The sequence below is a fragment of the Mya arenaria genome, chromosome 13 (genome assembly GCF_026914265.1).
Source record: "Mya arenaria isolate MELC-2E11 chromosome 13, ASM2691426v1".
In the NCBI taxonomy this organism is placed as follows: domain Eukaryota; kingdom Metazoa; phylum Mollusca; class Bivalvia; order Myida; family Myidae; genus Mya; species Mya arenaria.
The window spans coordinates 52,710,086-52,727,580 of NC_069134.1; the positions used below are offsets into that span (position 1 = coordinate 52,710,086).

The 17,495-nt window shown below is 37.7% G+C and overlaps 1 protein-coding gene across 1 annotated transcript; it reads right to left on the minus strand.

Moving 5' to 3' along the window:
* Positions 1-2,083: 2,083 nt before the first annotated feature.
* On the minus strand, positions 2,084-12,990 carry LOC128214749 (uncharacterized). Its single transcript, XM_052921379.1, has 11 exons — positions 12,895-12,990; positions 12,741-12,778; positions 11,944-11,992; positions 11,102-11,340; positions 10,366-10,386; positions 8,855-8,991; positions 6,658-6,809; positions 5,766-5,862; positions 3,762-3,966; positions 2,825-2,954; positions 2,084-2,397 (listed from the first exon to the last, which is right to left on the minus strand). Exons 2-11 carry the CDS (start codon positions 12,774-12,776, stop codon positions 2,240-2,242), a joined length of 1,224 nt encoding a protein of 407 aa, XP_052777339.1. The 5' UTR covers positions 12,777-12,778; positions 12,895-12,990; the 3' UTR covers positions 2,084-2,239.
* Positions 12,991-17,495: the final 4,505 nt, after the last annotated feature.

The following is a 17,495-nucleotide window of genomic DNA, read 5'->3' on the forward strand; positions in this document are numbered from 1 at the left end:
AATTGGCTGGTACATAATGTTTATATTGTACTAAACAAGGACGTTTTTAAATTAAGAAACGAATTGCGTGATTGATGTTATTACCGGGATAAAAAATGCAGTATGGATGGTTAAAATACGTGGTGTCCGAATGACTACATGCGTACCTTTACAAGCCCAACTGCGTTCATATCCCCGATAATGCTACGTCGGAAGGCAAAAATTTGCTTAAAATGAAGACTTAAATCAAAAATAACTTTTCATTTACAAAACCATTTTAAATGAATCAAAGGGCAGTCTATGCCGCTTAAAAAGCCCCGCATTTTATTTTATTTCCGAAATTTGATGAGGTCATTATGCACCAGTCAATTGTAACCACGCCCCCCCCCCCCCCCAAGGTCCTGGGAATAGCGGAGACTTTGACTTTCGGTCCAGCCAAGCCCGGGCAAAGTCCCCGCTCTGCGGGGACGAACTGCTCGGGAAACCCCCGCCAAATGCCCCCGCACCTAAGGGACTTTAGGTAAGGCCCATTCCCCGCTATATTTGGCGGGAAGACAAAACCACCGGATTCACCCGGCACTGCGGGGCCACATGAAAGGTAAAAACACGGCCCATTTCCCCGACTAACCCGGTATACCCCCGGACCTTGGGGTGGGGGGGGGGGCATGGTTACAATTGACTGGTGCATTAGTTTCTTCAAACACTTCGACAAACCTGAAATAATGTTTGACAGTGCTCCGTGAGACGGTCGTATTGTGAAACGGTTTGTCGAGGTGTTTTAAGAAACTAAACTCGCAATCAAATTCTGGTTAAAGACCGAAGGTGGGGCTCCGTAAGCGGCGTAGAGTGCGCAATGTTTCATTTAAAATCGTGAAGTTATCTTTGTTTAAAGTCTTTTTTTTCAAATCAAAATATTGCCGTCCGACGTAACATTTATGACGCAATTTATCACGTGGTATATACACACACTGTTATAACAATACTTACTTTCATGAAAACCTTACAGTTATTCTCACTCACTCTCCCTCTGAATAGAGAACGACCCGATCGTAACCGGAAACAATTTATCAAATGACGTCACAATCACGCGGGAATAATTTGATCGCTACAAAACACTTGCGAAAGGCCAATGACTACAACTAATTCAACAAATCATAAATTTACTCGTTTGAATATGTTTATTGAAGTTATTTTGTGGTCAGGTGACACAAACAATAACAAGATAGACAATATTAAATTATATTGAAACTCGATTATTCGCGATCGGAACAAATTCGAAGATGTTGTGTTCACCGGAAAATATTTGCTACTGCCGAAAGGCCGTTCTTTTAATGGAATGGAATGGAAGTTAAGGTGTAAACATTCCAAGATATAAGGCATTTGGAAAAGACTAGATCGAAGCTATATTTCCGACTTGCTAAAAAGCACCACAGTTATCTGACCCTGTTGACTCAAGACCACACTTATCCGCCCCCGGTTGACCAAAATCCTGATGCTAATACAGAAAAATAAGTGCTTATTTTCAAATATCAATATCTTATTGAATTCCGATGAAAAAGAAGAAACAGGTACTCTAATTGCATACAACTTAACATAATTTGACACTGTATTGCAAACTAAAAATAGTTTCCAGTGTAAATATTTGTAAAATCATTGCTTGTGGAACTCTGTAAATTGGTTGTGTGTAGCCTTTTTCCTTCCCGACCGTAGGGTCATGTAATAGAACTCAAGTTTGTGAGACGCGGAATTTGTCAACGTTGTAATCCCCCGCCGAATCGAAGGTTTCGGGAGGGGGATATTGTTTTGGCGTTGTCTGTCCGTCCGTCCTTCCGTCCGTCCTTCCGTCCGTCTGTCCGGTACCATATCTTGGTAGGCATTGATCAGAAAATGTTCAAACTTGGTCAGAATGTTCCCCTTGATCAACTCTCGTTTTCTTGTGATTTTGTGTGGTGAACTTTGTGTCTTGGATTGTGCTACAGCAACCAGTTGCTTGTTTTTCAATACGGTCTGAGAAAAGCCAAGTTTGTGTCTATATGAAACGTATAGTAAAAATATCGTTGGACTTAGGCCAACTAGTGTATGTCTTTAAAAGTCAAACAAAACATAAGTATATGATCTTTATTCGGCAGATTACGTATATTTATAAAGCACTGAAAAGATATCAAGGCAGACCTTGTACAACAAACTTTTAACGTTTAAGAAAAGATATATCATGATAAAATATAAAGAAAAGGAATTATCATCGTCAGAAAATAGCATGTCAGTAAGGCATCCGAACTTTGTTATCATATGCAAGTTCCCGTTCTTTCCTCGCGAGATGAGAATTGCGCTTCCGGAACAAGCAGACGGCAACGAAAAGCAACACCAGCAGGATGACGCACACAAGTGCGCATGCGCCAATCAGAACGTACACAGACTCTGAAATAGTACAACATAGAACTACATTCAATTTAATATAAAGCTTTGAAACATATCTGCATACTCCTTATGCTAGAAGTGTACGACTGTGTTTTGAATTTTTAAAAAATAAATAAATTACTTTAACATCATACTGTCAAGGCCAGCGTGCAAAAAAACTAGCGTGCGTATATTGAAATATGTTCCGTATTGCACTGCAAGAGCTCTGCCTAATGGTTACCTATTCAATATTAGTCTTAAATTGTTCTAAGATTGATATAGCGTATCGGATTGCGATGTATTAATAACAAACCAATACAGTGAATGGTATCAATGATATGACCATAAGATTGCATATTAATAACCACCCCTGGTATGAGCAAATGTTATGACGAAAACCACGGAAACGCACCCGAATATGATACAATTTTCTAAATTACTAGCTTACCTTTGTATTCATCCTCCGTGCCAATGTTCTGCTGTGGTGTACCCTCCATTTCGAGACGGATTTCCAACATAGATGTGTTGTACTGGGGCTCGCTACGCCGGCGACGAGCGTTTGTGAAAAAGGAGCAGGGCTGAAATTAAATACTTAAGTTTTAAACGGTTAATTTCTGTGTTTTTTTACAAAAGATAAATGCACCTAAGATAACGATTTATTACAACAGTTTCTTTTTAAAGCTGCACTCTCACAGATTGAACGTTTTGACAACTTTTTTATTTTTTGTCTTGGAACGTGCCATTTTTTTTGCGAAAATCCATTGAAACCAATTATATAAGACTACTGACAAAAAATTAAATCGCAGATTTTTATATTTAAGTTCAAAAATGGTTGTTAGTAACGGTTTAAGCCATAAATCATTAATACTTGAACGAAAGTATGAAAATCTACGATCTGATCTTTTGTCAGGCATCTTTTATCATTGGTTTGCAGATATTTACGCAAACAATGCTCTTTCTAAGACAAAAAAAAAAAAAAAAGTTGTAAAAATGGTAAATCTGTGAGAGTGCAGCTTTAAAGAGCAGTTTAACTTATAATGGGCCGAATGTTCAGAACTTCGTTAAAATTTCACCACGAGTGACAACCAGTGTAAATACTCGAGTAAGTGACGTCATTTTCTAAATAACTTTTTTCATCGAAAACTATGAAAATATTCCTTAGCAAATAAAACAGTATGCTTTTTTCTGCCTCTACACGTGTGAAGTATTTTAGATTTTCTTCTTATATTAAATAATTAAATTAGTCAATCTTCTAAGTCACGTGATTCCTCGCAATAATTGTTACAATAGTAAATTTTAATTAACCTAAACCCATGCGAATCGTAGTACCGCTATGAATAATTCGCACATGTACGCAACCAACTGTTTTATAGACATGAACTTACATTTTCGCATTTCTGATCTTGTCGGAAGCCACTGAACCCATGGCAAAGGTCATAGTAGGTAATAATGTAGAGCGCGTTGGAGTTTCCAACACTGAAGATGTTAAAGGTTCCGGATTCCTGAACAAAAACCCTGTTGTTGTTTTGATCGGTCCCGGTATCTTGCAGATACCGGTAGCCGGGATTGGGGCTGGATGACACAGGGCATCTGTAATGAAAAGTTAAATAATGGTCACAGATCACTAAATAAATGTCCTATGTATTCTACAGTCAATTGACCAATTTTTATGCAAGATAACACTGATTTCTAGTGTTTCACGAACTCCAACAGCATATATTGGATAAAAGTTCCGCTTGCGTACTTTAAAGCTGCACTCTCACAGATTGAACGTTTTGACATCTTTTTTATTTTTTGTCTTGGAACGAGCCATTTTTGGCGAAAATCCATGGAAACCAGTGATATAAGACTGCTGACAAAAAATAGATCGCAGATTTTTGTATTTAAGTTCAAAAAATCATGTTTTATGCATTTTTCTTAAACCGTTCTTAAAACCATAAAACATTAATTTTCTAACGGCTCTGATTTTTTTGTCAGCAATCTTAAATCATTGGTTTGCAGATATTTCAGAATGGTGTAATTTGCCCTAAATTATTAGTCATTAGAATACAACCTACATTTTTAGCCTATGAAAATGACCGATAGTATATCATTAATCACTATGCTCAATCATTAAGAAATTCATCTTTCGCGGGTGTTTAACGGTCCGAGTACTGCCACTAATCCGATACCCATTTCTTGCGTCACGTATTTACGTTGACAATGTGTCAGCCAATGTGGTTGTGTTCTAAGTCAGTAAAATGGCCTAGAGCAAACCTTAATGATAAAGACTCAAACCGAGCATTCTTAAGCAATAATGTCATTTAACTTTTACATGAGTTATCATATAATCTACGCATGCCCACCATGTTGAGGATCCGGGGCCGTTCTCACTCGGGCTTTTTTGTTATCCATAGATGCCCGTGTACGCGTTTTCCGGTATCTTGAATTAGTAAGCGGTAAATGGAATATGGGGATGTGTGTGTGAGGGGTGTGTGTGTGTGACTGGGGTATGTGTGTGGGGTGAGGGTGTGGGGGGTGAGGGTGTGTGGGGGGAGTGTGTGTGTGGATGGGGAGGGTATGTGTGGGGTGAGGGTGTGTGTGGGGTGAGGCTGTGTGGGGGGAGTGTGTGTGGGGGGGAGGGTGTGCGTGGGGCAGGGTGTGTGTGTGTGTGGGAGGGAGGGTGTGTGGGGGGGAGGGTGTGTAGGGGATATGTGTGTGGGGGGAGGGTTTGTGTGGGGGGAGGGTGTGTCTGGGGGGAGGGTGTGTAGGGGGGTATGTGTGTGGGGGAGGATATGTGCGGGGGAGGGTGTGTGTGGGGGAGGGTGTGTGTGTTTTGTGTGTGGGTGCGGAGGATGTGTGGTTGGGGAGGGTGTGTGTGTTTTGTGTATGGGTGGGGAGGGTGTGTGTATGGGGAGGGTGTGTGGTGGGGAGGGTGTGTGTGTTTTGTGTATGGGTGGGGAGGGTGTGTGGATGGGGAGGGTGTGTGGTGGGGGAGGGTGTGTGTGTGTGGGGAGGGTGTGTGTTATGTGTGTGGGGGGTGAGGTGGGGGAGGTTGTGTGTGTGGGTGTGTGTTTGGGGAGGATGTGTGGGGGTAGTGTTGGGGGAAGGGTGTGTGTAAGATGAGAGAGAGTGTGTGGCGGGTACGGTGTGTTGGGGGGGGGGAGGGTATGTGTGTGCTTGGGGATGGGGGTGCTCGTTACCGGACATACGCAATCGATGTGATACGTGAGCCCCAAAAGTGAATATTTCAATTGTGGTTACGCCATTCGTAAAATATAAGTTTTGGTGCTCACTTGGTGAATTATATTACGATCTAACACTGAAGCAAACAATAATTCTCAATCAAATTATGCCACAAAATATGAGCATAAATGGTGAACAATAAGAATGAATAAAACGAAACTCACCCGTTGTTGTTGAAGAAAGTAACTTGATCTCCTGAATTCATCGTCGGAGTATTGTCAACCATTGTAAGAAGGCCAGTAGCTCCGTAGTGGCGATCGACTGAAAGCAAACATGACTTATTTAAATCCAATTGCGTTGACTAACTGATTTATTTGTGGCGTCTGTGGTCTAGTGGTAACACACTTGAATGCATTCGAAACTCCTCGGCCATTTTTATCGAAAACAACCTCGAAAAACTCTTGTTTGCAATACTACACTTCACTGGCAATGAATTTCAACTTACAAATTAAAACACTACTTTTAATTACTAATAAAAATCAAAATTTTACGAACAAATTCTAATGATGTACCGGCATACACCCGATGTTGTTTTTGATAAAAAATGGCAGGTGAGTGCCGAATGCATCCGAATATTGCATCGAGAAGCACAATGCGGCGGAATGAAACTGTTTTAATCGATTGAAACCGGTCTCGTATTAATCGCAAGGGGAGCAACTCGCCCAAAACACGAAGTTATCCAATCGGAACACTAGGGCTATCTCCGCCATACTGCGAACCTTGGATGTATGAGGGTCCATTTGAAAAAAAAGTAGTTCGTAAATTGAATAATAATAATAAAATTAATTAATTGTAGTGATTTAACATGTAATTTGATATTCAGTTTTAATTGATTCCTTGAGAAGTGTCTAAATAGATAAATAGTTCAAATTCCTTAGAGTAAAATCCCTAGGTTTAACTTCTTAATTGAAATTACTACGCGATCTACTTGCAGCGTAGTGCAATTGTAAGAATTCTGACATTGTTAACTTTCCAAACATCCAAAGTTGTTTTTGATTGAAAATGACCGAGGTGCTCCGATTGGTACGAGATCAGGCGATGAATTTGTTCACTCACGCCTGAATGTTCCAAATGGATAGTTGAGACGTAGTTTCACCAATGTTCCGATGGCGACGGAACCTGTAACAGGCTGGTTGTTTGAGGCGTAAAGCAATTGTAATGTCGGGGCTGGGGTGTAGATCGGGACGTTTTGGGATTGGTTCGGCGTTCTGAAAAAGACATATAATTGGCATTTGCAGGAAATAATGATCAGACATTGATAGGTATAGAGCTACCGGCCAAAGCGCATTCGGAACTCCTCGACCATTCTCTATCGAAAACAACATCGGTGGTATGCCGTTACATAAGTAGATGTATTTCGTAAAAAAATGAACTATATTAATTAAATTAATTATATATTAATTAAATGTAGTGTTTAAGCTTGTATTTGTATTATAGCAAACATTATTTAGATTCCCACGAGTTAAAGTCATTAAGTTTAACTGCTTAATTAAATAACTACGCGATCTACTTGCAGCGGACTTAAATATACCGATTAATGAGTATGTAAACCGTCCATATACATCCGAGGTTGTTTTGGATAAAAATGGCCGAGGAATTCCGAGTGACGTATTTCGCGTTATGTTGGTGGGGCAAGGAACAAAACACACAGAACGATCGACTGCTAATTTGTCAATTTTCGCATTTGCGAGGCAATGATGTTTACATGTGTGTGATATTTCGTTTACTTGCCTGGCGTTTGTCGACTGTATAGTGCTTTCGTCTTTTTTCAAGATCGTACACAAAATTACGTTCAAACCTAATGTAGCTGCCAGTGTTGTATTTATCTTTCAACTAAAACCACTAGCGGATCCAGGAGGGGGTGGCACAACTCACGCCCTCTATATAATTCCTAATTTACTTTTTATGTCAAAAAATATATTAAATTACTTTCAAAATGCATCATTCCCGACTAGAAACCCCCTGACCAAAAAATAAAACTATTGAAATTTCGGTTCTGAGGATGGGGCTAATGTCAAAAAGTTGTGCCACCAAGTTAGACCTACTCAAACGTCAATTCCTTGATCCGCCCCTGCAAACCTAGAGCTGTAATCACGAACAGTCTAAAGTCTGAGTCTAGACTCGAGTGGCAAAACTGCAAATCTTCACTTTATTGTAAAATTCTTTCTAATTGAGTTTTGTTGATGAAATCTGCCGATTTTTTTTTTTTATTTTTTTTTATTTTTCCAAATTGAATAATCCTTTACAATTTAAAAAAAAAACGAATGGTGTAAAGATGATTCTTTGAAAATAAACGTGCTTTTATTAGCTAGATTCGAGATTTGGACTTAAGACTTTTCGTAATAATGGTCCCAGCTTAAAACAAAGACATTGAATATGGATGGCATTTTGGCATCACTCTCAAAGCATGACTTGTTTAAAAAAATAAAGCAAATTATCTTCAAAAGTAAAAGAAAAGTAAAATACCCTATTGGCCTATCACAGTGCAAAGGTGGGTGGGGAAGGCCATAAAATTATAATATCTCAAAAGTTCATGTTTTTAGTTTCTTTTGAGGAGCATTTTTTTCAGGACGAAAACAAACATCCTTTGCGACATACTTTGTGATAATAATAAGTTGACCAAATTTAAAAAAATAAATATTTTTTTTCAGATTTTGGAAATAATGCGAATGCTTTTTGACTGAAAATCTGATAAAATCTTCTTTCGTAAAAAATGCCCAACTCCTAATAAGACATACACGGTTGCATGTATTATGCTTGCTAAATATTGAACCTCAAAACTTAATTATTAACTTTTAAACATTTTATGTTTCGGTCGTTCATTAAACATTTGCTCTGTGGAAGGCCCATAAGAGCTCATAAGAGTTAATTTACAGCTGCACTCTCACTGATATGCCGTTTTTACAACTTTTTTTTTATTTTCTTGGAAAGAAATTTTTTTGTGTAAATATCTGCAAACCAAGGATAAAAGATTGCTGACAAAAGATCAGATTGCAGATTTTCATATTTCCGTTCGAAAATTAATGTTTTATGGCTTTAACCGTAACTACCGGTTTAAGAAAATGCATAAAACATCAATTTTGAACTTAAACATAGAATTCTGCGATCTAATTTTTTGCCAGCAGTCTTATATAACTGGTTTCCATGCATTTTCGCAAAAATCGACTCGTTCCAAAACAAAAAATAAAAAAAAGTTGTCAAAACGTTCAATCTGTGAGAGTGCAGCTTTCATAATTCGATTTAAATTTCTCACTCGACTGTCAGTTGTGACTGGAGACGGTTGTTCGGGATGTTGTTGTCCGAACACGTGACTGTATAAATACGATTGTAGCCGTAATCCATGTTCTTGTCTTGCGGGAATTCGTAGTACCTAAACCGCCATGTCATGGTCTGTAAAGGAAAAATACAAGAAAACGTAAAGTCGGAAAACAGGGATGCGTAAAATTACAGGAATGCGTTATTTAAAGTAGAATAAAAGGAATTTTGTGAAAAAACCCCCAACAGAAATGCATAAACATACAAGAAAGTGTTAAGTCAGAATATAAGAATACGTAAAATCGAAATACAGGAATCGCAAAAATATAGGAATGCGAACAGTCGAAATACAGGAAAACGTAAAGTCGAAATACAGGGATACATATAGTCAAAATACAGGAATCGTAAAATACAGGAATGTGTTTAGTTGAACAAGAGGAATCTTCATAATACAGGAATGCGGACGGTCGATATTCAAGAATGCGTAAAGTAGAAATACAGGAATCGTAAAAATATAGGAGTTCGAACAGTCGAAATACAGGAATACGTAAAGATGAAATACAGGGATACATAAAGTCGAAATACAGGAATACATAAGGTGAAAATACATGAATCGTTTAAATACAGGAATGCGTAGAGTCGAAATACAAGAATAAGTTGAAATACAGGAAGGTTAAAAATACACGAATGCGTAAAAACGAATAACAGATATGCGTAAAAATACAGGAATGCGTAAAGTCGAAAAACAGAATGCGTACTGAAGTCAAAATACGGGAAGGAATGTGGAATACCGATTTACTTTGTTACAATGATAATTTATAGAAGTCACGTCGAGTGTTGGCACACATATTATAAGTATCTTCCATGGCAAAAAGAGTAAGATCCAAAACCGGGCGTATTGTGTTTTTGCGAAAACGAGGTTAACCGAGTTTCCGTAGAACACCCTGCGCGAGGGTCGGGATGAACCTATCTTACAAGAGCGGCTATGAAAGATGCTTTTTCTCCCCGTGTATTATACACATACACGCTGACGTCATACTGTACGATGCGATACGGGGTTTACCGCCTACCGTTTCGTCTATATCGTTAAGGCGTTGTTTATATTTTCATATCAATAGACAATGACGAGGTTCAAAACAATTTCAAAATAAGTTAATTTTGTCGGTATAATGAAATGGATGCCGTGCCTGTTGAAGGGAACAGTTTGTCTTATCAACTAGAGGCAACTAGTTGACCTCGGCAAAAGCTATATATAGTGTTCACTGCTATATTTGTGTATACAATCGAACCCCGTTGGCTCGAATTCCCAGGGACCGGCGAATATACATCGGGCCTCGGGAAATTCGAGTGAAGCGGTGATGCCACCATTTAGTAGAAAAAATCGATACTTTACATCCAGTTCGAGCTTTCGAGGACATCGAGCCAAGCGATTTCGAGCCAACGGGGTTCGACTGTGTGTTATAAACAGCAAAACTAAGAAACTACAAACTAGCGTGCTGTTTCACTTACCCGAACATTGTTGGCTCCCAACTGCAATAAAAATAAAATAAGTACTGACAATATCATTCATTGTCTGGCATTAATTCATTCTGCAGATGGAAAACCTTTTAATAAACACAATTTAAAAAGGTGGCGCTTCCGAACCACAGTATGCAAACATGAGCGGAAAAGGAGATATGTGGTCGTCATCATTAAGTTTCTTGTGAAATATTCAACTTAGAGAAAATGTTCTAATGTTTAACAACGCATATTTTTCATTTTGTTTTTTCATTATATATTTATAATCGTATCAAAGTTAGAAACAAGCTGGCGGACACATATACCATTTTTCTTAATCAACTACAATGCATCTGTACGTATTTGACACGATACGGGGACAATCGCAGTACTTATACGCCAAAACTCGCCCAATATCGACCAAAGTCGGCCAATTTGAGTTTCTGTCGTTTTGATTGGCTACTAAATACGGGATTCGAGGAACGGACAATTTTCATTGGCTGTCAAAACTCGCCCTTATATGACAATGCTGTTTTTTTTTTAAATGGTAGCCATTTTTTTCCGTTTTACCGACTGTTTTATCGACCGAGTCTTTGCCCTCGGTCAGCAGTATTAGCCTTCGCCCTCCAGGCTCTGTACAATACAGCTTACCTCGGAAAAATAACTGAGCCAATATGAGTTGACTTAATTAATCACAATATTATATCATTTAAGAAACAGGGTAAAAAGAAACATGCACGTGACGTACCACTGAGTTCACGCCACAACCGTTGACGATGATGGAATTATCGACGGGAACTTCGCTAACTACGTTGTAAACTCCGCCATTTCCTGTACCCGATGACTCAATAGAGCACGTGTTATCCTCAATGCCGGAGCTCTGTAAGGCAACGAGAACTCCGAGAGGATCTGTCTTCCTGTTTAACGATAACGTCATCCTGACCTGGTTAGGAGTCTTATTCTGCTCCTTTATACACACGGCAGACGCTGTGATTGAAAACAAAATGCAAAAATCAATTTCATTGTTATTTCGAAACATAAAATCTATAGAAATTAATGTAATTTGAAAGAAAAAAAATGCACTGAAAATTTCTTAGATTGAAAGTCTAACTAATTACTCCATTATAACATTTTGCATTCTAAACTTTTTCTAAGTTCTTGGACTCAAACCGCTAAATTTAAGCAGTAGTTTCATAGTTTAATAAAGTCGCTGACCTTGCCTTTGACCAAATGACCTTGATCTTGAACATACAAACACTTAGATTCCAACTCCCAGGCGGTCTGTATTTAAACGCATATCTATCTTCCCCATTAGTTTAAAACATGGCATGGTGGCTAGGTTGTGCTAAGCTCGTTATCGTTTACGACATGCAGTCGTATACCGTAGGCTCGAACACCGGCGAAAATACCTCGAGCCTTACACAGTTCGAGCCAAGCGAAAATGCTTAAATTCAGTATGAAGAAATCGGTTCTTTGTAGTCATCGAGAAGTTCGAGCCAAGCGAGTTCGAGCCAACGGGGTTCGACTATATATAATATTTGGTAAACAAGATAAGAAACAACGGAACCATTATGTAAAATAATAACTAACCTTCCTGCGAAGGAGTTCTTTGTCCATTTATGACTTGCGTGCATGCTATCTGCAACAGTATTAAGGACGCGAATTCAAATTAAAGCTCGACTCTCACAGATTGACTGCCTTGACATTTTATTTTTAAATTTGATAATTTAAAAAAAATAAGATTTTTTCGCCAGTTTCCTTGACAATTGAGATCAATTCTATATCGAGTTATTTTACATGACCGAATTGAAGGCATTGACACCAAAATAAGTTGATTCTGACAAAAAAATAAAATAAAACGATGTTAAAAGTTTCAATCTCCGAGAGTACAGCTTTGAAGTATAAAATCTATATTTTCATAAAAGTTGGACAAGGTCCAATGCAAGTACATATATGGTATTATTAAACACAGAAGTGACTTTTGTAGGATACTCCTGAAATGCATATTAATTAAGTTAATAATTTTGGGTGATACAATTGTTTTCCATATTTTTTTGTGCATTTAACCGCTGCATACACGCCTGAAATAATTGTCACTTTCTCTTTTATCATACAGTCAAATCCCGTTGGCTCGAACTCCCAGGGACCGGGGAAAATACCTCGACTCTCGGGAAATTCCAGTCAAGCAGAAATGCTAACATTTAGTAGAAACAATCGGTCCTTTACATCCAGTTCGAGCCAACGAGGAAATCGAGCCAAGCGACTTCGAGCCAACGGGGTTCGACAGTACGATAAAAACGACTAATTACAAAAGAAATAACAACACTTATAAATTATATTTAACAGATATATAAAACATAAAAGACCAATAACAAATATTGTCTTACCACTGCAAAGGCAATGAAAACCCTCAACATCCCCATGACTGAAACGTAACAGAAGATTAAGATTTAATTTGGTTTAATTATTGGCTAAAACAATCTGCACAAAAAAACATCTTTCACTTAAATTTACCAAACTAAAAATCCATTTCAGCCTTACCTGTTTTCAAGAGCCCAGATCTATTCCGATATTAATAATCCGTACGCAAGGTGCATTTTAAGCTATAGTTCATACATTGCTATGGTGATATTTGTAATCTCACGCACCACTGATGCATATAAAAGAAACTTCAATTTTGCATGGTTGGTTTCCTGATATGTTACACCCATAGGTAGCTCAGCCATGAAGAGACCATTAAAATAATGGAAAGAAGTTTTGAAAATGCTTTTAACCGGTAACTCTGTTTTCTTATATAATGCACATTCAAACACCCATCAATGAGGTTGTCGCGTCCTCTCGTCTGGGACCCGCCATACCATTTAGTTTTGAGCTCGAAGTCGGGATACCATTTCAGAGGCGGGTCCAGGATTCGATGTTAGATGGGGTGTAACCTTTTATTCTGGTATAAAGTATTGGCAAGGGGGTTGGAGGTAATCCCTCAACAAAATTTAAAACAGCCTAGTCCGAAAAGGTGCATTTTAGGCGTATTTTATTAATTTTCTTTCTACTATATTGAAATAAAAAGTAAACTCGTACGATTTGAGGTCGGGGTGGAGTGCGCTCGCCGGGGGCGCCCCCCCCCCCCTAGATCCGCTAGTGTATTTAGAAGTTGTAAGAGATTGGTTATATCTGCTTGCAAAAAAATGGTTCGAGACACAGTTGCATAGCCATTTATTTTGTATAAGTATATACTAACGGTCTTTAAGTTATTAAATGGCCTACAAAATATTTTGTTAACTACTCACCCACTAGGCCTGTTAGTGTTTAAATCAACTGCTTCACCTTATTAAAACTAACAACGGCTGACTACTAATTTACTAAAATAAATGTATTGGAAACTAAAATTTATACTGCCTTCTCATTAGACAAAATATTATGTTGATCTCTAGATAATATTTCAACAACCTATTGCGCTTCCTTTAAGGAATGAATTATCTGGGTTTTGCACGCAATTGGGCTGGTCAAAGTGTGTGGAGTCCGAAGGCCGACGACTCCAAATTTAAGAAGTCGACAAGACAACACGATCACATCATCTTTATGTACGATATACTTTTCAATATATTTGGGTCAAAATATTTATGTTTTAGTCAAATTTCATTTTAATCTCATCGTTTCCCATGTATATTCCTAATATTATCAAAAATAGTAATTAGTTATGCAATACTTAACTTTACTGGTAGATGAAGTTTTCTTCTTAAGGTTTTTACAACGTTCGAATATGAACAATTAATTCAAGCGTAGTCATAAATTTATTCACTGTTTCATGGGTGGAAAGTCATGCTTAATCAAGCATGGAATACAAAAAAAGAAACTTGTGATTCAATGATGCTTGCTGTTGGAGGTATAAGGCACGAATATATAGCAATTTGAACACTCTAACTAAAACAAGTCACTAACAATTTAATGGGCCGATAGTTCAGAATTTTGTTAAAGTTAACAACGTCTTTATAATCATGTTTGTTGACTTTCAAATCGTTACTGTCCTGCCAGGGGTGGTGTTCATAAAACTATAAAGTCATTTCTTAACTTATATCAATTTCAAATTAAAAGAAAAAAGTGATTTAAACATGAATTTTGAATGAAATCAATGGTAATGAAGAAATTCAGATAGTATGAAATTATTATATCATATGTTAAGTTAGTTTCTTAACTGAAAACAATGATTTAAGTTAGGTAATGACTTAAAATGTTTTATGAATACCACTCCTAGAAGATTAATATATAAATTTTTATTCTGCTGTTTTTCTAACAAGATTTGAGAAAATGATTCAGCTGTAGTTCTCTATATTTAGATATGTGTTCACATCATGAAATGTCTCACCTTAAAAAGTTAACGACGTAAGGTTAATCACGTTGTTAAATTGAACCTATTTCTGAAAAATCGGCAATTATAACTTATGCTTTAAATTTGAATTAACACAATGACTAGTTGAAATATTTTAGACAAATTACGCTCTTTGTATCGCAATAATGTGGTTCTCTGTCAGTATCGAGTTTTCAGTCATTTAAAAAAAAACCCTTATATTTTACATACAGTCGAACTCGCTTGGCTCGAACTCGCTTGGCTCGAATTCCTTTTTGGCTCGAACGTGAAGCAAAGGAGCAATTTCTATTAACTGAAGGTAAGCATTACAGTTTGGCTCAATTTTTTGAGACTGGAGATGTTTTCGCCGGTCTTAGGTAGGTCGAGGCAACGGGTTTCAACTGTATATAATAGTTAGATTTAACGAGCTAGATAAGAGCTAACATTATGACCGCTTTTCTATATACAGCATGCTGATTAAGTTTTTTCCAAATGTACATGGCCCTGAGCCGTATTAAAAAACCGAATTAGATCTAACTTAAACATGTTTAAATAGAATGTGTGTGATTTGAGTTGACAATTAAGTAGTTGGCCAATATACTGAATTAAATCACTAAGGTACATCTAAGGATAAGAATAATGTACCAGTCAACTGACCCCCTCCCCAGGTCCGGGGAAAAGCGGGGAGCTTGACTTTCGGTCCAGCCAATCTTCTGGTAAAATCCGGGGACATCCTAGGTAAGGCCAATTCTCCGCCACTATTGGCGCGAAAACAAAAACACCGCCATCACTCGGCACTGCAGGGCTACCTGGAAGGTAAAAACACGGCCCATTTTCCCCGCAATCCCCGATTAATCCCCATACCTGGGGGGGGGGGGGGGGGGGGTTGGGCGTGGTAACAATTGACTGGTGCATAAGTATGATATTGAATACTGCCCCCTAAGATACGTTCACTCTACGGAATGATCTGTTCAACGAGGATATCGTAATATCGAGGCTTCCGGTAAGTTATTTATTGAACTGGAAGTGTTACTTGCGAATTACATCTAGACCCACACCTGCTTTTATTTATATTCCGATATAATCCCTTTCACTACTCGAAAAAGTAACCGTAAGATACAATCGTTGACAAAGGGTCCAAATATCTTTATTAAAACTGATACTGCCTAATGTAAGGGAGAGAAAACTTAATTTCTTGATTCGCCAAGTAAAACAGGGTTACTTGTGAGTCTAACTCGACTCGAACGGATTTTTAAAGATTTGGATTTCACGAAGCCCGAGCCGAGTGAAATCAAAATATATGTATGCAAAAATCAACGAGAGACAAACACGACTTTCGATATCAAAACGCAGTACTAATAAACCTTTATAAAAATATATTACTGTTTTAAATTACATAAAAGTCACGTTTTTAATAGTGTACTACTTTTAATGACGTCCTAACAACAGCGTTAAATGATACTCGTGTTTTATTATATGCAAATCAATTTCCTTTTCCATATCCAACGGTAAAAATACATCACTCCGTATCGAAAAATCCGTATCATCATACTGTCTTTTTTCTGATTCCGTATCATGCTAGTACGGCGTGTAGTCTAGGAATTAAGGAGCTAAAATAGCATGACGAAATGACTGATAAAACCGGTCAATTTTAGTATACAGAACATTGCCCAATTTTACTGACGCCACCATTAGCAAGTAACATAGAAACATGAGGATAAGCATGAAGCAGCAAACACTTTCGATTTATCTTGACAACCAATTGTTTGCAAATTCGAAGATCATCAATTGTCATAAAAACACAATCATAGAAATGAGCAGCTCGGCAATACAAAAAAGAAGGCGAATTTGCGCTATCGATAGTTAAAGCAATTGACTCACGAACTTCCCCCAGTTCTGCATATAATGAATCCTAAGAACATTCACTTTGTTAAAATGGCCGCGTTACGCCTTTAGCAAATGACGATTTGTTTATGTTCGTAGAATAAGTACCGTTTATGTTTGTTATTTATTTTGTTCTTTGACATTCAATAATTATTTTTGTATTAGCAATTTATTTATTTTGGTGTGATATAAAACAAATTATTTTTATTTTGCTCAAGAAAATGTTTCGCTAGAGCAGCCTCCCTTGACTTCAATACACAAAACTACGAAACATATTCATACGCGCAAGCCATTCCATTTTTTGGGCGTTTGACAGATCTCATAGACAAAACACATACAGATATAAGTCACCAGAAAAGCGTCCTGTTATATGACCCCTTATTCAGGTTTCGTCAGCAAAGTTGAATACGGCCGGATTGCACTAGATGGATCAAGGACAAAAAAGCGATATGCATTTCACAAGAGGATTGTTTTGATAAAGTAGAAAAAACAAATTCTTGCGAAGTTGATCAGTTCCGGTAAGTTTTCATGTTTTGAATTTTTAATCAGTATATCGGGTGAATTTTTAACGCCAATGTTCTAGGGCTCATTTTTCTCAACACGTAGGTATAAATGCTATTGCCGTTTTCCCCGTAGGTTGCTAAACTACTTAACAGGAAAACATCAATAAAAAGCGGTAACTTGTTCGTTGCTTTGAATTGTGTCCAGTGTGTGTACCACTTGATAAATTGCGTCATAAATGCTACGTCGGAGGGCAACATTTTGCTTCGAATGAAGACTTTATACAAAGATAACTTCAGTATTTCTTCACCATTTTAAATGAAACAAAGCACAATCTACGCCGCTTACAGAGCCCCGCCTTTGTTCTTTTACCAGAGTTTGATTGAGAGTTTAATTTCTTAAAACACTTCGA

Bases quoted from the DNA above. Each gene is read 5' to 3' on its own strand.
- LOC128214749 (XM_052921379.1), bottom strand. From the start codon at position 12,776: ATGGGGATGTTGAGGGTTTTCATTGCCTTTGCAGTG. The intron at 11,993-12,740 runs GTAAGACAATAT...ATACTGTTGCAG, and splicing joins TTTTCATTGCCTTTGCAGTG to ATAGCATGCACGCAAGTCAT. The intron at 2,955-3,761 runs GTAAGTTCATGT...ATTTAATTTCAG, and splicing joins AAGATCAGAAATGCGAAAAT to CCCTGCTCCTTTTTCACAAA.